The sequence below is a fragment of the Epargyreus clarus genome, unplaced genomic scaffold, assembly GCF_041222505.1.
Source record: "Epargyreus clarus isolate Ecla_fem2 unplaced genomic scaffold, WU_Ecla_fem_2.2 ptg000019l, whole genome shotgun sequence".
In the NCBI taxonomy this organism is placed as follows: domain Eukaryota; kingdom Metazoa; phylum Arthropoda; class Insecta; order Lepidoptera; family Hesperiidae; genus Epargyreus; species Epargyreus clarus.
The window spans coordinates 8,719,456-8,745,738 of NW_027332227.1; the positions used below are offsets into that span (position 1 = coordinate 8,719,456).

Consider the following 26,283-nt stretch of genomic DNA (forward strand, 5'->3'; position numbering starts at 1 on the left):
ATCTAAATGTTTTTAAAATTAACCAGAATTAACTCGAGAAATAAAAAATCGTCTATTCATCTATTCTCTTAATGATATAAAACATTACACCCAAAAGATTTGATGACATACAAAACATCGCTGCCAATCTAATATAATCGCCAAACAATATGACATCACACTGCTTGTTAATGATATTGGACATAAACCCACTCACTGGAACAATTGTTTGACAGATTACTACGTGGAATGGAACGGGCACTGGATCCACGTGTTCAGGCCGGACGTTGAGTGTACGAATGGAATCATTCACGTCATAGATGAACCCTTTGTGCTCGAGAGCGATATTAGAGCCACCGGCAGCGCCGACAGAACACATGCCGCTTACACATTCTTTCTGTTTTTCATTTCCTACGCTTTTGTTCGAATTTTGGAAAACTAAGCCATGAAATAAATGTTCGGTCTCATTGTTTAATGGCTTCGGCGGTAAAGTTTGCTGCAATAGGTAAAAGCCCCAGTTACAATAATTATAGCGTAGCTAACGAATTATTGATGTAATGGTTGAATTGAATTGATGGTGGAGTGCTTACGGTTAAATTTACGAAATTTTAATTGGAATAGTGTATACTTTTTCGTTCTTATCGAGATGCGTGCTATGTTAAGAATATATTGTAGGAGAATTTATGAGCGACATTTGAAAATAACCAAATAACGCGCATTCATAAAGGTTGCCAATTATAGAAGTAAAAATTGAGTTCACATTTGTAGGCGTTCTTTATGTGTAAAAAATATTAATACACACTTCTCTAAAGAGGTAAAACGGAATCAAATCAAAATATCCAATATTCTTAAGCTAAAATACACTACCTATAAAATGTGTCGTTACTCGTTAATCTGTGGTGCGTAATGCGAAATAGGTACACGAACGGTTCGTGATTGATTCAGCGTCGTTATTATTCATCGAACAACAATCCCCGCAGGCTACGAGTATGTCGATATGAGAAATGTTCATCCACACTGAATGGCGCGGAATAATTAGTTGTGACGTTTCATTACACGGCCGTATTATGACCGGGTTTCGACTGATTACGATTCATGAAATAGAAGCAGTTCATTTAAATCCTGTACCTTATGAAAAACATCAACATTTTAGCCTAATTTACAAAAACCACCCAGATTGATAAGTATTTCACGTTGATAAAGCAAAATTGTCGACAAACTCGATTAATTCCGATTCAGAACACATGGTCGATGAAATTAAAATATGAATAACATCGTTTTTAATATACTTTGACAGTGTCGTACCGTACAATAAAGTACGCAATAACCTGAAGTTTTAAATATATGAAAATAATGAACAAAACATATTACCTTCTCTGATATTAAACGGAAAATAACAGGTAATATTCTTGAAGTTTTTTTGAGATTGAAGTCTTCAGTCGGGCTTAATGCTGGAACTAATTTTTTGAGAAGAATTTGCTGTGTATTTTCCAATTATATTTTAATACCTTGTTAGATTCATTTTAAAATATTTGAAATAATAAAATATTTCATATTACAACTATTACAATTAAATACGTTTCTTAATAACAATAACTAATAAACTTTAACAGCACATCCCTATGCTATGATTTTAAAAACCGAATTTAATTTTTAAATTAAAATTCCTCGTGCGAAATGATTTTTACTAAAGTTATACTTAGTAATAATCTACCATTTAGTTATAATATTTTTAAAATAACATTATACAACAAATATTTAAAACGGTTAAGTTATTAGATAGTTACCAAGAATATTTGGTTGTATATTTTTTGTAGATCCTCATCGTTTTATTTCTTTTATATCGATAATTGTAACAGTAACACAAGTCACTGCCAGTGATTTTTCAAGTTCGATAAATCATAGTTATTAAGTTTAATTTCTAAAATACTAAATAATAACATTAATATGGTAGTTGCGGTTTTTGCTATGAAGTATATCCAGTTTTGATAAAATATAATACTAGGCTATATTTGATGACAGGCGGTGAAAAACAAGTATTCATATGGAAATGATTCGTATTAAATATTATGTAAATGTGCTGAGTAGTAAGATATGTTATTGTTATCGACGTACCTATAATGCTAGGTTCATATTATATTAGGTACATTCTTCATTGTTTGGAAGTAACTTAGTCTCTAAATATTTAAGCAAATTAAAAATATATCAAACGGAGTACTATAATTGCTTATTTCGTTAACTCTTTCTATCGCGATTGAAACGTTTTAAAGATTTACGGTACGCGAAATAAATATGCTTCTTGTACTTTTTATTTCTAAAATCCTCCGATGATCGTCACTTTGATATCATTTTAGTCATTTTGGCGATGTTTTTTTCTGTCTTTATAGTAAAGTTAGCTGGGATATTATCGGAGCTGGGATCATAGTACGATTGATATCGAAACAAAAAACGGTCATGACTTTTTAAATTACCGACATTCTACACCACGACGTAAAAATAATGTACCGTATATTATAATGTCGCCAAATTAAAAAGAAAACAAAAGCTAATTAGCCTCAAATTCCTATTGTACGATTTTATCCCAGTTCCAATATTAGCCCACCTAACCCTATATGATGTGTACAACGTAGTGTAGTGTGCCTTTGTTTTAAAATATACTATATATCTATTTAAAATAATCAAAAATCAATTTCTAAATGATTTATAGACATATTTTAACTTATTACAGAAGTACATTCCATATTTATATCTTTATAAAACATATTTTGAACTATATGAGTATTTGAAATTTACGAATGTTACCTATTCAAAAATATTTAATTGTGAATACCTATGTACGTAGTTCATTTAATTCTATTTAAAAGATCTTTTGAATATTTCATAGAAATATGTACGTATGTTTTTCATAGAATTTTCTTAGTTTAATTTGTGTAATTCGTATAGAACATGACTTTATGACACTATTTATTGAAATGTTTTCAACTGGAAGGAAATGATAATTTTAATTGTGTATATAGGAATGAATGTGCTTATAAATTGTGGTACATTTGCGACTGTCAGAATTATTCATTAAGTACATGTAAATAATTTATGTAAGTTATTCTAGTTGGTTATAGTTGTGGTATATTTTAGCAGCGATTACTTAAAAGCGACTGATCATTTATCAACGGAATCTCTATTTGCTGTATGGTTTGAGTTATGATTTTTGGGAATGAAATGCTGCTTTCCGTGCGCCTGCGCTTTGTCGTATACCTGTGTTTTTCGATAACAATATTTTATACATTACTACTAATTTATGAGGTCCTACAATTTGAGCAGTTTTATACAAGTGTGTTTTGAAAGCCAGATCAAATCAGCATTTCTTTCCCAGTTTCATATTACGCAAAAATATTCATATCTATTATATAAATCAGTAGTTTGACGCGAGATCGCTAAGTGTATAAGTAGATACATTGGATCTTTCTGTACCAAAGTTATCCACTATTCACGTCATATTATTAGATAAGGTTTAACTTTACAATAGACATTCTATGTAGTCCATTAATTAATGATAGCTTTTCCATTAAAATCTCATAAAATGTACTGTTTTAATGTAGATTATGGAATGTTAAGATCAAGACAATATCATTTTGACCAAATGTTAAGCCAAATATTTGGTTTAGTGTGTGACAATGAAATTCCATTAATTAGCGTATATTTCATAATCATTGTCAAATTAACTACAGTTAATGATAAACAATGTATGTGTTTATTAAATAAAGAATTAAATTGAATTAAAGAAGTTTCTATTTACTTGGTAATTTTAAACAAGAATTCCTGCAGAAAAGTATTACCGCTGTTATGTTAATAACTTTAATAACGTTGTTAATAACGCAATCATTTTCTACACTCATTGGCCTACACTAGTGTTATTTCTGTGTTATTGGTGCCATGGGCCGTTTCCGAAGCCGTTTGATTTCCAGCAAAGTATAAATTATATTTTTGCATAAAAAACTGCGTTTGTTTCATGGATCAGTCTTGTGTACTAAAAATAAAAAATGAATGAAAAAACATGAATAAAAATGCAAAGTTCTTTCAAAACCAACCAAAAATAAAGACTGTATCATGAAAGAAAATAAACACATACGTAATAAACGTATTAACCTAGTAATGTAATAAAATGTGGATACCATAATTCGTTGGTAAAATAAATCAAAAGACGTTTACCCTTTCAATTCAATAAAAAAGGATTTAAAGCCAGGTAAACATTGTATAGCAGTGTGAGGCTCCGGCGAACAATATTGAGTTACGCACAAATGAGTGTACGTGACTGTTTTAACACATGAAGGGTCTCAACCTTTCATGTGACCCTCTGGCCACGAAGTCAACAATGTTAGAAACGTGTAAGTGTAAATTTCTTATATTTTGACAGAGTATAACAAAACGCATCATCATCAACCACATTGCTTTCCCACTGCTGGACACGAGTCTCCTCTCAGAATGAGAAGGATTTAGAAATAGTCCCCCGCTTGCCTACGTGGATTGGTAGACTTCACATACCTTTGTGACCTTTTTTTTTAACTTGTCTTGTATACAAAACAACTGTTCCTGTCCACGGGAACACTGCCGACAAACTGTTTTACAGTTTGGCAGACTGGCAGGCAAGTGATAAATTGTCAAACGTACATAACATAAAATCAAACGTGCGTAACTTGTATTCGGACCCCCTGTGTGAGTGGTCACGTTTCAGCCACCAGACTATCACTACGTCACACACAAAAAAGACATATAGATTACAATTACCAAATCTCCCAGTGTTTGTGTAAAGTTTTGATACACGCTTAATTTTACGCGTAAAAGGACTGTATAAACTACCCAGTAAAGGAATAATTACGTAAAAAACATAATATTATGTTAACATTAACGAGCAGTGAAGTTTTTAAAATAATAGGCATAGTAAGGCGAGGTTGAGTGAGGAATTATATTTTAATGTTTCATTATAAACCCACACATGCCCTTAGGGACTAACTATGACCTTTTGAAACATAACAATAAAGTTTCACATGTAGGTCACCATTGAAGTTCAGTTTTACGACGAATCCGAAGCTAGTCTATTATTTAACCGCCCACCCAATCCCCATAACAAAAGCTACCGCCATACACCCATACACCTTATATTTTAGTAGGAGTTCGCGAAATATTCAAGGAAGCATGTGCCCATCTAAATATTTCACGTAATAAATGCAAGCTGTTACCTACAAGGCTTTCCATGGCAGGAATAAAAAGTTTCCAGCGAGTCGATTTATCTGCACGTCAGAGAACCTCAGCATTTTGGATGGTAATGTATGGTACTTTTTATTATTATGATCTGACTAATGTTATGTGGTGTTGTGTTAAATCTGTGAATGTACGAGTATGTACGATATTCGATTTATATACAATACTAGCGGACCCGGCAAACGTTGTGTTGCCATTTAAATAAAAAAATGTTACGGGGGAACAACCCTTATCACTTAGGGGTATGAAAAGTAGATAGTAGCCGATTCTTAGACCTGCTAAATATATATATAAAATTTTGTGAAAATCGGTACAGCCGTTTCAGAGGAGTACGGTAACTAACATTGTGACACGATAATTTTATATATAAGATACCTATATGTATTGGATTAAGATTAAAATTATCGAAGGGCATTTCAAAGCAATGCCATATCTTTTGCCAAGTGTTTAACTTCGAATTTTAATTGAAAATATTCGTTGTGATAACATCGGCTAGTGAAATACTCTGAGTGCTAAAAAATATTTTATTTTATCCAGTCAGATCCTCCATAGTCGCCGTATAACTTTTGAGAATACTTCCAAAAAGAAGAATCGTTAAAAGTTCAATCCGATTCACTTACAAAGGGTCCAATTTCGTTTTAAATAAAGAAATCAACAGTATCTATAAATGAAAGGAATTGAACAGACATTTACAATTCAAACGAAATCTGGGACGAAGTTATCTTGATTTCATGTTTAATGAAAGTAGATGTTATCGATATTTGATTGATTTTGATGAAGGAACAAGGAAATTAATATTTACAGGAAGTCCATATTCTTTACAATTACCGTTGCTAGATTGAGATAGATTTTTACTCTGCAGCAATATTTAACTTGCAAACCTAAGCTCAATGTGGTAAAACCCTTTGTGGTTCGACTAGGGTGGCACCACCACCACATTTATTACTGCCTAATAACATCAGTGTTTAAGCGCTGCTTTGTTATGGTTTGAAGGGTGTGGTATGAAAGAGGCTTTACCAAGGCATTCCGGCGTAGTCCGTAGGGGTAGCGGCGCATCTGTGGCCGACTTCATGTAGGGATTTTTCATATTTGGGGTAGATCATAGATGTCCATAGGTGGCAGTAGCCTCTTACCATCAGGTAGATAGCATGCTCGTCTGCTACTCTTGTAAAAAAATATCTGAAAATCAGTTAACGTATTGTCAGGTGTTCCGTCAATGAACGAACATACATGCTGCCCAAAATCATAACCAACCTTTTTGCTTCGTTGTACTCGTGTAATAAAAGCCTGGTCTGTTAACAAATACGTAATATTAAGTAAACGAGTTAAGTGAGTAAACACCGGCGGGATAACGAGCATGTTCGTCGCCGCTGTCCCTCGATTCGTTAACTATTAAGCGATGTCCAGTGGTAAGCCCTGATTTTCTAGTGGATTAAAACCAGCTTCACACGTAGAAGTTTGAGATTCGATTCTGAAACATGTAACTCTGATTTTTCAAAGTAATGTGCGTATTAAAAATCAATTATTAATTACTATTAATTACTATTATTAATTACTTCAATAGCAAAGAAAACATCATGTAGAATTTAGGGTCCTGAGGATTACAAGAGTATTTATTTTATGAGTTATATTTCTGCATAAAACTATAATGTTGATGGAGTCAAAACCTAAGCAGTGTTTGTTCAACGTTATCTGAATATAGAAATGAATTGCGACGCCATAGTAAATTGTATGACTACAGCTGCTCGTAACAACTTCAGAGCGGACTAGCAGTTTGGCGCGGACTAAAAATCCTCCCATAAATCGAACCAGTGAACGCAGTAACACACACAGAACGAGTGTTTTTCTGGCAATCAATCATCCGAAAAAGTGTCAAAGATAGTATAATTTCCCGTTAATTTATCTATATCATCACCTAGATTAATGCTGCAAGTAAGACCTTACTAATGCCCAACTAATTCTTTACTAATGCTTGATAAAACGTCTTTATTTTATAATTAGACATTATATAACATACATTTAGCTATTTATATAATATATAATTGTATAATAAATATAGTTAGCTGTTTTCGAGTCACGTAAATACAAGCGACAATAACGAACGTCGAGTCCTTCGGGAACGAGACCACTTTGCCCGCAATCTGTTGTTCCGCGGCTCACGCCCAGATTTTAAGCCATAACAACAGGATATGTCAACTCAAATTGTAATGTGTTCTTTTAACCCGTGGAAATATGGGCACACAGAGGCATTAGGAGAACTTTTGGATTTGTCGGCATGAACACAGTTTAAGTAGGTATTCTAATGTGATATTTAGATATAGGTAGGTACGCGAACTATTCGAATAATGACGAGTATGTAAACGCCGTGGACGAATACAGACAAATATTCGTTCGTATTGCCAAAAATTGTCACCATGCGAAGAACGGATAGGATTTGTGGCGAACACCGAATACACCCGATTTTGTTATTTACTCACTGGTATTCGTATCTATTCATATGTACTCTACAACTAACTAGACATGCATTTTAGTTTGCTAACAAAAATATAAAACGAAACGATCATCCACTATAGTAGTCAATGAGCGATCAGCCTTAAACATAGCCAGCGTAAATCATATAGGTGAATCCATATTATCATTCCAAAACACGTCAGAAACGTACAATGTATCCGATTTTGCATTCAATTTGTAAGTGACACAATTTCCACCCACAATCTGACGGCGCGGTGCGATGTGGCAGATATTGTTATGCTACGGAAACGTTGCTAACGGAAGCAAGTTACTACCGGGGAAGCCTCCTACGTCTGTTTACTACTAACCATATAGCTATGCAATACGTTGGTGCAATGCATATCTACTTAGATACAGAAGTTTGGCAACTAAGTGTCTGCCATTTTTAAAGATAATTTCAATACCTACTTATTGCCAAATAATAATCATACCTACTCGTATTGATGTTTTCATTTTTTTCCGATGTACAGTACGTCTTTGGTTGAAATCACTTCATTGAACCAAATTGTCAATTTTGCATCATTATTGAAAGTTAGTTCAACCTTTTTTTTTTAACGAGGGGGAAACCTTCAAAAGGTACCCGGTGCCCTGGGAGCGACACGGGGTTATGTGGGACTTTTATCGCACTAAAACCCCCCCGGTAGCCGTCCTCGGCGCTGCGTAGAGGACTCCGGGATCTCCAAAGGAACCCGACCGGAGTCCTCTCAGCGCACTACCCCGTTGGGCTCCGCCCAGGTGAGTTTGTATTCCACACCGTCTAGTGTATACGACGGAATGCGACCACACATACCTCCGCCCTTCCCGGGGTCGCTAGCCGGGCAGTTCGAGCTCCCACTCTTGCCGCCCGCAACCCCGAAAGCCCCTTTTAGGCGCCTCTTACGACAGGCAGGGGATACCGTAGCCCTATTCTGGTCCCGGAACAACGGGGACACGTTAGTTATACCTAGAGCCACCTTAACATTTCCCTTTCAATCATTTGAAAGTTAACCTAAATTAATTCGAACAAAAAAAAATATAAAAAAAAAACATAAATCCTAAAAGAACAAAATATCATCTATCGAATGATTTAAAAAATTTTGAGTACTATCAAAATGTTTAAATTACTCATATAAAATGGTAGTAACTTAACTAATAGTTAAGGTGATTAGCCTAATGTATCAAGGAATATTTGCTACACACAGGCATACTTTCTACCTGAAGTCGATTCACTGCAACCCTATTATGAATCTCAATTAGCTTAGAAGCCTTATATGAGGCTAGTCACATATGTAGCTTCTCATTAGGAGTAAGTGAATTTTTATTATAATAGTTTATTGCGTTAGTTTGTCATTATAAAAATAAATAAAATTCAAAATAGTTTTAAACCTTTCACTCGAAAAAATATGCTGGCCACATATTTAATTGGCGGTAACGCTGTAATATTTGTTAAAAAAAAAGAAACTTAAAGGGGATTTATGGCGGGAAATAGCAGATGTCATGGATGACGTATGTGGAGGTCTGGGAATTAATTAAAAATAACTGAATTCAAGTCTTTAAATAGCTGCATAGAAATAGAAATAGCTGGGTTCGAGTCTTTCATTGGAGATACCCCTTACCTTACCTTAATAGCATAGCAGTTGTTATACATTTAATTAAAGTTAAAGTGTTATTCTTAATCGTGTTTAAAGTGGATACAATTTTATATTTTAAATTCATTCTCTATGGGCAAAACTTTTGAAAATAAGTAGAGCATTGAAATGGGGCAGTTTCACGTTCACTTTGAGCTGGCATTTGGCTATGACTTTGATGCCCCAACTGAATGTGTTTTAGAAGTTTGCCACATAGCAGAAACCTAGTGGTAAACCAATTGGATTTCCCTTGCTCGAGATCACTGTTTGTAGCGGGAGAGGAAAATAGCTTTATGATGATGCGCTTGAAGATATTGTTGACCAAAGTAAATAATGATGTTGAACATCGCTTTTCTGGATAATTGATGTCAGGCCGCGCCTTTTTTAAATATTATGTTCAAGAATCATGAATTTAGATTTCTATTTCTGGGTCTGGGTGTTTTTGTATTTGTCTCTGTGTGTGTCCATAGCACCCACGATACAGGGAATCCTAGTGTGGGGCTGTGAGTTTATAAAGCGTCTTTCTCCTACATAAAGTTCGCAAGTAGTAAAATCCTTTATGATTAATCTGTAGGCAGCATCTCACACCTACTTGTGGCGATGCTTCGTTTCTTACCTACTTATATAAGATGTTTGCCACAACACGCGTCTTGATCTAAATCTGTCGAAAAAGGTCTAAATTTGGGAATTGTGTATATTTTGTGGTGGTAATTTCTAGACGTAGCTATTCTTGACAATCATGATAATTTAAGCTATTTATTAATTTTAAACTTGGTAATTAACATAACATAATTATGATTCATCAACAACCCATTACTGTCCCACTGCTGGGCACGGGTCTCCTCTCATAATGAGAAGGATTAGGCCATAGTCCACCGCGCTGGCCAAGAGCGTATTGGTAGACTTCACATACCTTTGAGATTTTTCTTTTTATAAATCTCTCTGGTATGCAGGTTTCCTCACGATGTTTTCCTTCACCGTTTAGCAAGTGATAATTAATTTCTAATACGCACATAACGTTGAAAAATCAGAGGTGCGTGCCTGGGATTTGAACCTCGGACCCCTCGATCGAGAGGCCGAGTTTCTTAACCACTAGGCTATCATTGCTAATTATGATTAGGTAACATTAATTAAGATTGAGCAGTAATTGGTAATTTTAACATATAACGAAGTTCATACATTTTTTTACAAATTTTAGTACAAATTTTGTTGGGTGACTTGTGCATACAGCATACTACTTTGTATATGTACGAGTATTGGGCAATCTGGATCTGTTCATCGATTTTTGATGTTGACTGTAATACTTTTTATCGTAATTCTATAGTTATAGTCATCAAATTTACGTAATAACTTACATCGCAAAGCACTTTTATATGATACGTGTTCCAAATCACATTAAACACGAATGTGACAAAGTTGTGGCCGTAATTCGTGTAGCAGATGTCATCTCGGCGGATGTGCTCGCCACCGGAACTTCCAGGATGAGCACAGCATCCGCTGCAACACGCAGTATGTCTGAAATTACATATCTCGTAACCCTAAACGATACGTGTAGTTACACGAAATGTAATGATGATGACTTATATATTTTAACAATTTTATTTAGATAGTTAAATTCAAATTTAAAATTCTATATTCTTTAAGAATATAGAATTATTTTTTCTGTAAAATAACTTGAAAAGTTATAAATGAAAATTTGTAGCCAAATTTTGATCTATTTTCATTATTAACTTACAAAAAAGTTAAAAAGCCTAGAACCTAAACTTTAGATAATTCAATTTGAGACTTTTATTGTTAATACGTTTTGTTATGCGATGAATGACAGAGCGTGAAAACCCTTTTTCAACATGGCAGCCGAAGGACAAGAGTTGCGACACCCAATTGCGCATTTCTTTGAAACAACAAATGCACACATTTTCACCAAAACTAGTTTAAGAATATTGAATACGTAATGTTTCACATTTGCATCATCATTTGACGTCAGCAACTTAGTTTGCATTATAAAGAAAATAAGACACAAAAATATTATTGAATATCAAAATTACAGAGAATAAGCTGTAATTAGTTCAATGTATTATTAAAATATTCCAAATTGCCTTTATCTTGCAAACAGGCTTGTTTGTTCAAGTGAATCCATGAGAGGACAGCATTACAGTGTTTAATGAAGTTGACTATACCAGTTTAACCATAACATTCGTAAGGAAAACTTGGGTTTAAAATTTGTGTTAAATATGATTTACAAACAAACAATTATTTTAATTTTTTTGACGACCTTAACTCGCTTCACATGGTGCAATAAGAGTAAGTTTTTTTTATAGATAAAAAATAAATCGTACCTAATTAATGTTCGAAATTAAGTACATGCAAGTAGCAGCAAATTAATAGCTATAATGGTTTGAAAAATCCCTTATGAGTTCACTACTATGAGTACTATGTCATTTTTTCTCTAAAAACGGGGAATGTTTATAAACTGCCAAATAAATGAACAACTTAACAGCAACACTGCTTGATCTCTCATCAATTTTATCCTCTAGTTATATAATATTATCAAATGATATATCCTGGTAAGAAAAAGAGTTCTAGACTACCACTGCTACATGCTATAATCTAAGGATTATATAAGTATATCCCAAATCAGTGTTACATAGTTACGTATAAGAGGTGTTCCAAATTGATTTCTACACTCACAGCCTCACACTAGGATTCCCTGTATAGTGGAAGCTATAAACACAGAGACAAATACACAAACGACCCAAAAACTGAAATCTAAATTCATCATTTAGAAATCTGCCTGGCCGGGAATCGAACCCGAGACCCTCTGCGCGTCAGACCGGTATGGTGACCGCTAAGCCACGCGGGTCGTCGATTAGTCATCACGAGTAGACGGCTGTAGACGACTTCAATTAGGACTCAACTATTTTATCCCCTATTCAATATGTAAATTATAAATGCTTAAAGTAAATTTGTTATCAATACAATGTACTTATAGCATAGCACTTATATCAATGACAAAGGGAAGGATGTAGAAGTAAATAGTACCTCATTAGAATACTGTACCTCTAAACCTTCATATTAACATAATTTTGTATTTAAAACTAGTTACCTATATATTTCATACGTGTAAGATGCCTTATGAAAACTAACGACTCATTGGAGGTGGTAAAAGAGTATGGATTACTGAGGAGGCACACCACACCTATTGCTAGCGTGAAGGAGTTCTGTGTTTAGGTGGAAAGATGGTATAAATCTATATAACGGACCCATACTTCTCAGATGCTACTTTGTAACTTTGAGACGTTTTCCATATTACATTTAATGTCACTAGCATTGTCATCTAAACCAAGATGTACTCAAGGTACATCTTCAACACTTCGTTAAATTTTCAATTAATTGTAATTCGGTTGGTTAACTGGTTTAAAATTCACTTGCATGGTTGAACCCTCAGTCTTAGATGAGTAAAATACATTACACTTATCAAAACCCTCAGTCCTCACATACGAACTAAAAAACAAGTTATACAGAACCTCGTAAAAACATAGTATATTATTTTATGTTCGTAATAAAAAACGTTGTTTTCTTGGCAGTTGACTGCTGAGCTATTTATACTGAACTGTCTGTTTACTGTTCATACTCATAACTCCTTAAACAATTTTAAATGAATACAAAGGCAGACTTCCCCAAAGCGAAAATTTATTCAAGCTGACCTTTGAGTTGCGAAGTGTTTATGGAATAGTTGGCCTGGAAATATTGTACTGAGAAATATTTTATGTACCGTTTTCGTCTACAAATTAAAATTTGTTGTACATTACATTGGTATATTTTTTGTTCGCTCCTTTAGAAATTAGAAGGAAGAATTGAGTTCGATGTTACCAAGCCACCCTTTTTTGTATTTTATACTTTTTGTATTGTGTGTAAAGAGTTTATCTTAAGGTACCTAGTCTGATTAAGTCCTCATAGTAACATCTTTGTCATTAATTTTACATACTTTACATTTGTCGCTTTAACTACAAATGTGCCACTTTCATAGCATTGTTCATAAATGCTAGATAGTGGGTGGCTGATAAGTAATTGATGAATTATGGCGTGAACATAAATTTCTTAAATGCTGATTGATTTAACGTATCATATTTGGTTACTTATTTTAATAACTTCTTATTACTAAATGTTACAAATAACAATAACGTACGACCAATGACCGTCATGGACCTATCATTCGTATAATTACAATAAATTTATTTCTCGTTACAGCTGTGACGCAAAAATAGCAAGATATTGTTTTTGCTTTTATATTTTTCTTAAATTTCTCCACGTAGCTAAGTACCCATTTATAATTCGACGTAGACAAATCTTTATTTCACTTTTCTAGACCACAGGGACTCGTAATATTTCTAAACATACACGCTGAGCAGATGTTCAAAGTTTTGAAACAAATTACATGGTCGTTTATAAAGGTATCTCTACAATATTAAAATGAATAATGAATACAAATATGTCCGCCGCTCAGAAATTAAAAATACCTTTATTAGAAAACGTAAAACAAAATATGAATATTCAGCGTATTACTAAATTATTCTTATATTCTATGACAAATTATATGAGAAAAAATTGGAAGTCTATGGTTCCACCATTAAAGCAACTTGTGTTACATTTTGTGCAAAATTTTGGTAGTACGGAATCCTCCATGTGCGAGTTCGACTTGCACTTGGCCAATTTGACGACCCGCGTGGCGGAGCGGTCACCATATCGGTCTGACGCGCAGAGGGTCCCGGGTTCGATCCCCGGCCAGACAGAAATCTGAATGATGAATTTAGATTTCTGTTTCTGGGTCTGGGTGTTTGTGTATTTGTCTATGTGTCTCCATGGTACCCACGATACAAGGAATCCTAGTATAGGGCTGTGAGTGTACAAAGCGTTTTATTTAAGAACGCCAACATCGGAGTCATATTTATGAAAAACACACTCGAAACTGTTTAAGAAAGTATTTATTCATCATGATCATGTATCTCATAATATTTTAAAACGAAAATAACAAAACATATTTAATGTGAATGTCAAAGCTCCTTTACAAATTGGGTCACCTAGTTAAGCCGACGTGCAAATACAAAAGCCAAAATAGTTATGCGGAGTGTTTGATGTATTTTGGCAGATGGCAGTCAATACTCACATTCTTGCAAATTACGCTTTTCATAGACACTTGACATAAACTTTACAAATAAAAATGGGAATATTGACATTAGAAATATAATTTACTTTAATTGTTATTAAAGTAAATTATGCATTCAATCATTTATTTCATGTATGCAACATCACATGCTAATACGATATGATTAAAGCCAACATATAAACAATTTGATTAGCTCAGCTCATTGGCCCCGAACGTCGCTCCAACATGTACGAGACCCATAAGATGTTGATAAACCATCTCCTAAAATATTCATAGCGGCATCCCTTTTCGTGAATCCACATACGATTTATTCTGAGTGGAGAGAAAAAGTGGCTTGCGAACGGACCAAAGCTCGGAATGGTTACTTTCCGTGATACATTTAGCCATCTACTCGCCAATTCTCACTTTGTGCCGAAACCATCTACTCAGATTCGTCTGTACGGGCAACGCCGTAAATATGCAATTTTAAAGCCCCTTAGGCTACCTTCACATTGTACTGCACATTTTCGTATTTGATTGCAAACACCCAATTACAATCGGACTTTTTCACTTTGGTCACCTCTGTCATAGTCCACGCGTTAATGTATTTTGATCACCTGTGTCAGAAGGATTCGTGTCTGCAAACTATTCGTAACTAAAAACTTGCCTACAGTTTTCGTATGACAGTATAACGTAGTATGACTATTTGGATATATAAAAGCGTGTGGCATCGACACGTGTGAACGAGACAAGACAATGCGCCACTTCAAACTATTCTCATAATGCGATTTGTATAAACTTTGCGGCAGTATTCGACCAAAGTGTTTAGCTGCGTACATATATTTGCAATATAAACGTTATGTGAATGGTACTACGCATAATGTACATCAGTGTCAATTCGATAAGATTTGTCCTACAAAAATGTGCCGTGTGAACGTAGCATTACTTGAATCTACTGAAGCTGGCGCTTATTTTTGATACGGTATTTATTACACATACGCATGATTTATTCGTAGTACTTAGTATTACTAATACTTATTAATACGTACTTTTCGATAAGATAATGATTATCGACTTGGCTTATGTAAAATTCGACTTTTTTGTTATTGTTAATTATTAACAAGGACAATATGGGTTTGCAGGTTTCACGTTTTTTTCTCATTTCAATATTAAATAAGTGTTTATTCAAACAAGTTCAAACCTACCTAGTCTATAGCCGCCTAGTTTTGTCGCGATCCTAATACATACGAGTAGTAGGTGTGTACCTATTGAGAAAACTATTATGAAACTCATCTCAATATAAATAGAACATTGTTTTGTAGAATATTAATTTGTCTATTTTTACAGTAAAGCGTAACCGCTAACCCTAACTCCATCAAAGGGTCGCTATCATCAATTTTATCAAGAACAGATTATTCAACCCTTAGATATGAACAAACATCTGAAAAATAAAGAAACCTTTTAACAAAATTAAAGTGTCACTATACTTAAGTGAACTTTGATTAAATATTCTATACTGTATAGTAAGACAAAACAGTTAAGAACATTTTACCCTTTTGTTTGTCATAAATATTAAGAAAAATGAAAATAAATATAGTTTAAAAAACTACAAAACACGCTAACAACTTCAGTTATAGTTTCAATAACTAAAAAGCAATAATTGTTACAATCTAGTAACTTTGCGATGAAATTTCTCTAAGGCGCTCGAACAATCTCGCCTCGAAAATCGTTAATCCTGAGGATGTTGATAAGGACAATGGTACAAAATTTTTAAAATTGTACATTGTCATCGGTTTTTGACAATTCTTCAAAATTTTGAATTAGACTGAACGTTAAAAGTGGATAAAAATCGAGTTCAAAGATTCCGTTACATAGTTATATACATACATACATACAATCCAAGCCAATAAAAGCGTGTTAAAAAAGACATGATATGAAACAAAAGACTACAAGTTATACTTCAACATAAATATTTCAATGTTGTTAATGCTGTAAGTTTTTGCTTTCTCCGCCGATTTTCTTTTTGTTTGTAAGTTGGGTTTTGCCATTTAGTTTTATCAATTAAAAAGTATATAATTTTTCTATCGTGGTTAGGGTCGAATTTTGAGCACCAGACTAAACTATTTAATATACATTTGACGTAGAACGTGGGTATATCGCGGGGTTCTCGTCTCACATGCAGTTTGTTGTTTCACTGCAACTCCGCACAAACAGACGAGGTAGCCGAGTAATCTAATAACTTGTGTATACAACAAACGAGTAGACATAACTTTTCAGTAGGTAAGTATTAGATTTAATTAATGCATTTAATAGTATTTTACAACTTTAAAATCGCTGTTATAGACGTAAAATAGGTTTTCTGTAGATGCTTTTGTGGTTAGACTCCGGAGACACCACCGTCGCACGTGTTTTTGTCTTACGGCATATAATACAGCATATAAACGTTTTTGTTTGATTTGAAGGGTGAGCGAAGGGAGAGACTCATAAAGAAAGTGTTGTGATTTAGTCCTCAAAGGTAGGTAACAAAACGTTTGTGGCTAATCACATATAGTATATATTATAATCCTGATTATGTGGTGGGTCAACAACGGAACATGTAATGTTGATTGCAGATGAACAAAGGTGGCAGTTGTCACTTACCATCAAATCTACTACGTGTACATTTGCTACTTCTTTATTATAAAAAAAATATATATACAAAACGCCAAAACAATGTTTCATTTAAACGTACGCTTATCCAAGAATCAAACCCGTACCCTCTAACATAGTCACGAAAGCACCACGCTGTATATAAATTTATCTATAACAAAACCGGTCAATAAATGACATAAAATATGATTGATCATTGGTTTATTTATCGCATGTGTTGTGTCCTTAGGGGTAAATTTGTCATGCGCGCAGATCAGGGCGTTCGTAGACGGCCACAACTTTCGGCGGTGGACCGTCGCCCAGGGGGTCGTGTTGGGGCAGCCCGCTACCGACGACATGTTATATATGGTAACTACGGAGATATATTCTTACAACCCCATTTTACAAGCTTTACCTTAATTTAACTTGAACGTAATTTATTATTGTCATACGATTTCGTTTCGTATATTTTATCTTTGAATATTATTTTTATCTGTATGATAGAATTAATGATCATATGTTTTAATGGCGAAAGAAAACATCGTAAAGAAACCTTTGAAGGAACCTTCATTTCTAAGAGATCTACTATAAAATGACCCTAAAGTTATGGTCTAATCATGCTCATTCTGAGACAAGACTCGCCACTAGTGGGTCATTAGATGACGATTATTTTTAAATAAATAATTTTGCATTTTTTTATTTCTCTTTTGTGCGAATCACCGCCCGTAAAACGCTATCTAGAAAACCTCTTTAGCTTATACATAGCAGTGAGTGTATCACGTTTGTCATCGTTAGTTTTATAGCAACCCGCAAACTGCCCGCAAAGCGGAAATGATTTGCAAGGGCACTTTACTACATTGAAAGCAGGATACACGTAATATACTCGTAAGTGTATGAGATGGGGAATGAGCGTACAAATATTTATGCATGAAAAGTTGTGTTTTCATAATAGCGTACATTTAGGTACTTTTACTTTTGAAGTAGGATTTGTAGGTACAGTACCACCTAGGAGGCACCAGCGTCACACAAATTTTCAGCGTGATGCAGTTTTTCCGTTTCAGTGGAAATGTGGATGCCGGTTTACTTACATATTAGGTAACCGTCTTAATCCTTAGGAGTCGATCCTTAATACCTAGCCGATCACTCCGCTTCAGATAAAAATCTATATGAAGATGGTTACAAATATCCATGGACGGTGGCGACCACTTACCATCGTTGCAAATCATGCTCATATCATCAATTTCACACAAAAAGACATGCGAAATGATAACTGAACAAATATTAGCATGAAAAGAAAGTTATGTTTTCATAATAAAGTTCATAATATTATAACGTATGTAGGAAAATATAACAATAGAGTCCTTAGAGTTATACAGTTTGTTATCATGAAGTGTTGAGAGTTGAGTCAGCCCCTTGTCGACATAGTTGACGTTAATATATGCAAATGTGCGTGATCCTAGGAAATTATGGCAGACATGAACACATAATATATAATACTGTGTAAACTGGTGCCTGTCGTTATGGCAACATCAAAATTTAATACAGTTTTATGTACGACTCGCTACACTTCCGAGGCTAGGAGGAGGAATACTTTTCCGAGGCGTTCGTTAGTCCTCAGGGGTAGCGGCGCATCTGTGGCCGACCTCAGGTAGGAATATAATCCTATCTGGGTTTGATTACAGATGAGCATTGGCGACAGTAGTCACGTACTTTTGGTGGACTGCATGCTCGTCTGCTACATCTATATTATAAAAAAGAAAATATTTGACTACATCTTGGTCTATAAGAGTAACAAGCTCGACTTCAGATAAAATCCCTCTTCTATATGTGTTACAGGTATTCAGAGGTTCAACTTAATTGAACTGTTAAATTTAATAACATTTCGTTTATTACTACTACTTTTTTAAAACTCGTATATTTTTGATTTATTCACTTAATTAATTAAATAATTAATAGACTACAAAGTATGAATCTCACCCTTAGAATATATCTCACAAATCTTTTAGTTTTATACCCCTACCCTATCATCATAACGTCTGTATGACAATTCATTTGGTATGCTTCCTACTATGTCAATTCTACGCTTGGTGTATTACCCATTAAAGTTCCACTACTGGACATGGATCTCCGCTCAGAATGAGATGGGTAGGCCATAGTCCACCGTGCTGGCCAAGTGCGTATTGGTAGGCTTCACATAACATCGAGAACTTTGTTGAAATATCTCAGATATGCAGGTTACCTTGTGATCTTTTTCTTCACCGTGAAAGCAAGTGATAATGCATGTATAATAAGTACTTTAAAATCTGAGGTGCGTCCTGAGATTAGAACTTCGGACATTTCATGACGATATTTTGACTCAAAGATGAATCGTTATCACGGTGAACTTACGACCTAAAATAGTATTCTATAATCCTATCTTAGATTGATTATAGATGTCCGTGGGCGGCAATTATTTAAGTGTCATGTTATAGTTTCCCAGTAACACCTAGTAATTTATGATTACGATCAAATAATTTTATAAAGAATAAAATATGTTTTTTAGGTTTGGGACGAAGAGTTAGCTGAAAAGGCGGCACAGTGGGCGGAGAATGGTATTTTTGGTCACAACCCTAACAGGACAATAGGTAATGAAAAATATTATCCATATTACATGCTAACTTGTGGAACCCACTTCTTATTTTTTATATAAAAGATTTTGTGTATCTATATCTCTTTCTGTTAAGACATTAGTTGTCTTGTTTTAAATATTTTAATACAACAAATCTGTAATCTCTACTAATCTGTAAATCACGAAGATATATAAAGATATAATGAGCCGTATAAAAAAAAAGTGTGTGTGTGTCAGCTACGACGCACGATTGGAGTTTACTCCTTACGAACGATAATTATGATATATATCGAATAGAAAAAAAGGGTAAATGAACGCATCTGCTAAAATGATAAGAGAAACAAACATATATCTGTAATTATTCGGATTATTTATATTACTTCAATAATGCGTATTACATAAAGTATGTTACAAAATAATATAAATAATAATAATAATAATAATTGTGTTCAATTTATACGAATCCAATTTTAGGATGATTGATTTCTTTCACTTTGAATTATAATATCATTCTTAAATACTGTAATTATCGTAATACGCAGGCGCGCAACACACACGTACAAACATACGCACACATTCAACTCTCAGACTGGAGGTAGTGAACTATACAGTGAGACTACGAAGTACCGCGCAAAGAGGAGACCCCGAGAATGAGATACGCTGTGTAATGTATTCCATCTCATTCTTTTACACGTTCAATCCTACAGATATATGTTTGTCTCTTTCTACGTTACGCCTCAACTTTTCGTGTTACACTTGATTTTACTCCTCATAAAATTTCCGTACCGGGCCTTATAACTCAAATCGTTTCTTAAGGAGTAAACTCCAATAAACTCCAAAAATCTAGACTATTTTCTTTTAATATTTTTTTTTTTTAGAATCTTATTTAAACCTTGCAATTTGATTTAGGATCTCAAAGGTGGGAATTAGTGGGTGAAAACGTGTATTTTTCAAAATTCCTGGGATGGGGTACGCTTGCCAACGTGGAGGTTGTACCAAACATAGAAGAGGCTCTTGCTTCCTGGTATAATGAGTATATGGACTACGGGTTCTTTCCATTTTGTCTGGGAACCAAGAAGGCCATTGGCCATTATACGCAGGTACGTTACGTCATCTTCCTATTTCTTAGATATATAAAAAATGGATAATAGTGAATAAAATGAATATTTTGCCAAGTAGCTTAATTAGGATTTCAAATAAAAGCCTAGCCTTTTGAATAATCGTTGCTGTTTAATCCTTTAGCCATAGTCAGTTAAGATAGTTATGCTAATTACGAATTTTAAAGAAAATTAATAATTACTTTGATTTGATTCAAAATGGTAAATAAATTGGACACGTTACTTTCGATTCAAAAACTTGTAAACACTAACGAATGTACACTTTTTTGATTGAAAAAATGTCAAAGACAACTGCCGGCAGCGTTGATGTTTTAATTGGAAAATGATAGTCCTTGTACCAATTGTATTTTAACATGGAGTCCCAATAAATGTAAATCGGACATGAAATATGTAAGGTTTTTTTTCATATATTTAATTGTAACCGCTCCTAATAAGGTAGTTATGAGTAGTTGTCTAAGAGGCCGCCTAAACGGTTAATTATATTGTGCAATATTGCAAATTGTGCAATATTATTAACCGTTAAGGGTTAATGTTAAGAATTGCGCAAAGATTGACCGAAAGTTTGAGCGAGATTATTTTTTATTGGTTCCATATTTTTATTGGTTCGTGTGGGGTCAATATTGCGCAATATTTTTACTTTCTTACATTCTTTACAGAGCTCTTTTTGAATATCAATAAATCTACCGCAACTTCAGAAGGTATTTCGTTATGAAGAGAACTATTCTCCGACTGAACACGAGTTGAAAACATAGCGTAGTGTTCTTATTATTGTGCAATATAATTGCTCTTTTGGAGTCAGAGCTCCTTTAAATTTTATTATACATTAAATAGTATTGTACAATGTTATTGTAGGTCTAGGGCGGGCATGTTAGACAGGTGAATATTTTTTTACCCGACTCCCAAAGAAGGGTTATTATAATATGTATGTATAGAAGTAACACAAAAACTTGCAGTCCTATTGATGTTATGTGGCCACTGCCGCCCATAGACATCAACTCCAATACCCTTAGTATGAGTTTTTACGTTTTTCCAAAACTGACTGTTTTGGTATTTGTTTACGTATTTGCCCATACATTTCCAATCAGCGCCCCTAGCTGATTATATTAGAACTGATTGGAATTGTATGGGAAATACGTAAACAAATACCAAAACAGTCAGTTTTGTAAAAACCTAAAAACTCATACTAAGGGTTCAGACAAGATCACAATTGGTTGTTCTCAATTCCATTAACATTGTATGAATTTCAGTTAGTGTGGGCGAATACACACCGTGTCGGGTGCGGTATTTCACAGAAGAAGCAGACTGGTGAAACATTTACCCTGTTTGTGTGTAACTACGGACCCACGTACGTTTTAATTGCAAAATTAATTTTGCGTATTTTTTATTTCTATTAACCTCAGAGTTCATTGGCATATTAAAACAGCATAGATGAAAACATTTAAAATATAAATGTACATAATTGTATGCGTTGTTCCCTCAAAAATGAAAAATAAACTTATCTCTAGATCGACTAACTTACAACATTATGTTTGTCATCCGGTTGGGCATAGGCCTCCCCTCAGTATGAGGGGTTCACCGCGCTGGCCAATTTGTTAGACTTCACCCATCTTTGAGGATTTTTTTTAATTTTCTTCACGATGTTTTCCTCCACCGTTATAACAAGTGATAATTCATTTCTAATACACACATATCTTTTAAAAAGCAGAGGGGCCTGAGCGTGCCTGAGATTTGAACCTCGGACCTACTAGACCATCATTTCTTTAGGATGCCCCTGTGGATTGATACCACGACGAATCTATGTTACCTTTAAATATATTTACACTTATTTAACTTTTCAAAAATGATAATAGATAAATATATATCGCTATATTGAAATTAAAATTTTGTAATTTTTTTTCAGGGGTAATTATTTAGGACAGCTGCCATATAAGCCAAGCAAATATCCGGGTAGTCTTCATTGGGCGCAAGAGCAAAATATAAAGCCCTACGGAATAGCGTGTTCATTCTAACCTTATATTAATCTTACATTAATGTAATCCACCAAAACATATAAATTAACAATTTAAGAGTTATTTATTTATATTTTGACCATAAACTTGCGTTTAATCTATCGTAAACGTTGCAGTCGATAGGCCTATATGTTTTTTTGATCACTTAATGGCAAATGGCAATGCCTAAAATTCATGACTTAAGATAAAACACATTAATATTTAAAAAAAAATTGAATCAAACCACCGCAGTGAGTACCATGAACTAGATGTGACAAAAAGCAAAAGTATCTCCTCCGATTCAAGACAGCCAAGTGGCTCGGAAAAGATTTATTTCCCCGATAAACAATAAATATTATTCTACGTTTTGGTCACAAAAGCATGCTACGTCTGTAAGTCTGTCTTCGTTGAATAAAGTTTATGCTATGCATATTCTGTTTTTATTTATTCCTAGAAAGAAGCTCTCCACTAGACGTTTTACTTAGTTCTATTCACAAGTACCACATCCACATCACCCCACTGCTGGGCACGGGTCTCTTCTCAGAGTGAGAGAAGTTTAGGCCATAATCTATCGCGCTGTACCCTTAGTATGAGTTTTTACGTTTTTACAAAAATGACTGTTTGGTATTTGTTTACGTATTTGCCCATACATTTTTCAATCAGCGCCCCTAGCGGATTGTATCAGAATTGATTGGAAATATATGGGAAATACTTAAACAAAAACAAAAACAGTCATATTTGTCCATCTATAAAAACTCATACTAAGGTTACTGGTCAAGTACAAATTAGTAGACTTTACACACCCTTGAAAAGCTTTTTAGAACTCTCAAAGATGTGCAGATTTTCTTATAATGTTTTCCTTCACCAAAGCTTTAGTTAATTTATAGTACTGTATCGAAAAGCGCTTCCTGCGAAAATGCGTAGTTTTATTCATACAGACAACATTAAGGCTTCAAATCAACAGTGTGGATGATACTGACCACATCGCATTCAATACAACTGCAAGTGACATCGCATATGAGAGGCCGGCCGTTTTATCGCAAAAACGTTTTTATAGTTACCACAACTCAGCTACGAGGAACGGCACACACACATTCACGCGTAACCACCGCTTGTTGTAGTATGTGTGAATAGACATTTAATGCCGCTCCATCGGATCTCACGCTTTCTAAATCAAGCAATGTATAAACAATGTATAAGCTATGTATCAAATATAAATAAAAAAGAAAATTCCTAATTATACTCTGAAACACTATTAAATCAAAACAAGATGATTAAAGCAAATTATAGTAATTATGGAAATAGGGACGTTATCCCCTAACCTTGGTTTACTTAGGGGATATAAAACCCTGATATACGATCCAAGAGTTGCTAATTCAGAGAACCTTTCAAAACATGTATCAAAAAACTGTCAACTTAATTAAGACAATACAGAGCTTAAGTGAGGTCATTACCTTTTTTTGTTTACGAGGGGGAAACCTTCAAAAGGTACCCGACGACGTGGAAGCGACGCCAGGTTATGTGGGATTTTTACTGCACTAAAACCCCCCCGATGGCCATCCTCAACACTTGTTGTAGAACTCCGGGATCTCCGACGGAACACAACCGGAATCCTCCAAGCGTGATGCCCCTATCGCCCTATGCCCTGGGAGAGCATTCGATCCTCCCAAAACATCAGATGTTTACGACGGTAAGCGACCACACATACCGCACGCATCCTTCCCGGGTTCGCTTACTGGATGGTTCGAGCTCCCACTCTTGCCGCCCGCAACCCCTGAAGCCTGAGCCTTTTTAGTCAGATTAATATTAAAGTTCCTATAACTTTATTTACACATTTCCTGTGTGTTACATGATAGGTTCGACCCATTTCAGGCTTTCATCACAGCTTATTTCGAATTCAGGACACATAGCATACGCAATGGAATATTAAATGTGTTGACATAAAAGAAATGTTAAGGCTTTTGACGAATAAATAAACGTATAATATTATTTGTACACCATCTCTCTAGACTCTACTACTCTCTAATCTCTACTAGTAACTTCTATAATGTTTAGCGAGGAGTGGTGCATTTTTATAATAAAACACAGAAACGTTATTTACACCGCACATCGCAAAAGGCCGGCCTGCGGGCCGAACGAGGTCCGCAGGCCACTAAAATCGGGCCCATGAACATTTAAGGGGAAGCAAAATTTTATACATGGAGACCGTCATGGAATCATTTTACAATTCTTGTCTTATTTGGGCCATTTTACTGTTTTATATTTTAATATTTAAGTATTAACTATACACAATTGCTTAGAGACATATTCTGATAATTATTTATTTGGTTTTGGATCCCACAATAAAGTCCTTGCAAAAATAAGCATGTAAAAGTATAACACCGATTGCAGACAAGTAAGTAATACATGCAAAATAGTTCGTGTTCATGTAGAATAGTAAGTTCATAGGTACATGTAAAAGCTTTACGTTTGTTTTCAAAAACACTGCGCCATGAGGATGGATGCTATATTTCAGGAAAAATAGTTTTTAAAGCGGATATGAATATGCAAATCGACTCTCAATGCGTCAGCGGTACATTTGGGTGATAAATTAAATTTTAAAGTGTCAGGTACCAAAAAAAGGTCTGAAAGAGTGATTTATTGATACAAATGCCTATTATTATACTTTTACAATGTACAATTGCCACATTCAGTACACCACAGTGCAGTGCCACAAGTAAATAACTATTAAGTTGAATTATTTTCTACCACACTCCGGAGGGCACCATCTACAGGCCATTTGGTCTGTGGAGTGTGCCAAATGATGCCAAGAGAATAATATTTTTATAATAAGTACTATTGTTTATTAGCTATAATTGTAAACAAAGATCTAATAAACATCCACTAAACAAGGACCAATTTAAATGAAAATGAATAAAAAAGCATATAGCTTTTCGTGTTTCCACTTCGATCTATCATATTATACTAATAAGTAAACGTAGCTTCTTTGCTACTTTCTAAAAAAAATGCACAATATTAAAAATATATATTATTTTATCTGATGCCGCCTTTTAGACGAACCAAACGTTACGAGAGTCAAGAGCGTGAACTGATTTACAAACTCGCCTTCTCAAGTGTGTAGAGGGTCTTCAACAAAACAATTCGGATCAAGACCTCGTTAGGAGTTTTATATTGTTTGTTCTCAAGTTGTATTAAGTGTGCTCATCGATTTGTGAATGAACGAATTTCGTGTCAGAAGTTAAAGTTAGTTGAAGCGAAATGATGTTGCCACTTTGTAGGAGACGGAGTATCGAACGGCGTAGCATTTGCAGAGTTTGTAAGTTGTAATGAGAAGTTTCACTTCGCTTCTTTTTGATTTATAGTAATGAAGCAAACGAGCCTGCAATCCACGTGTTAGTAAGCGGCTACTGCCGCCCAACATTTCTAAGCAAACCCGGATAAGATT

The 26,283-nt window shown here is 34.5% G+C and overlaps 2 protein-coding genes across 3 annotated transcripts in view; both read left to right on the plus strand.

Annotated features, from left to right (window-relative positions):
• The window catches only part of Fas1 (fasciclin 1 Fas1 domain-containing), an 86,607-nt gene extending 82,847 nt beyond the window's left edge, over positions 1-3,760 (plus strand). For both annotated transcript variants that reach the window (XM_073084018.1, XM_073084019.1), the window contains one exon: positions 216-3,760. In XM_073084018.1, coding sequence (XP_072940119.1) covers positions 216-421 — 206 coding nt within the window. In that variant the 3' untranslated portion in view covers positions 422-3,760. The remainder of the gene's footprint in view (positions 1-215) is intronic.
• A 7,748-nt stretch (positions 3,761-11,508) lies between these two features.
• Positions 11,509-22,916, plus strand: LOC140750428 (venom allergen 5 2-like). The gene is made up of 6 exons (XM_073083925.1): positions 11,509-11,654; positions 17,375-17,493; positions 19,667-19,748; positions 20,642-20,832; positions 22,098-22,195; positions 22,751-22,916. Exons 1-6 carry the CDS (start codon positions 11,585-11,587, stop codon positions 22,857-22,859), a joined length of 669 nt encoding a protein of 222 aa, XP_072940026.1. The 5' UTR covers positions 11,509-11,584; the 3' UTR covers positions 22,860-22,916.
• Positions 22,917-26,283: the final 3,367 nt, after the last annotated feature.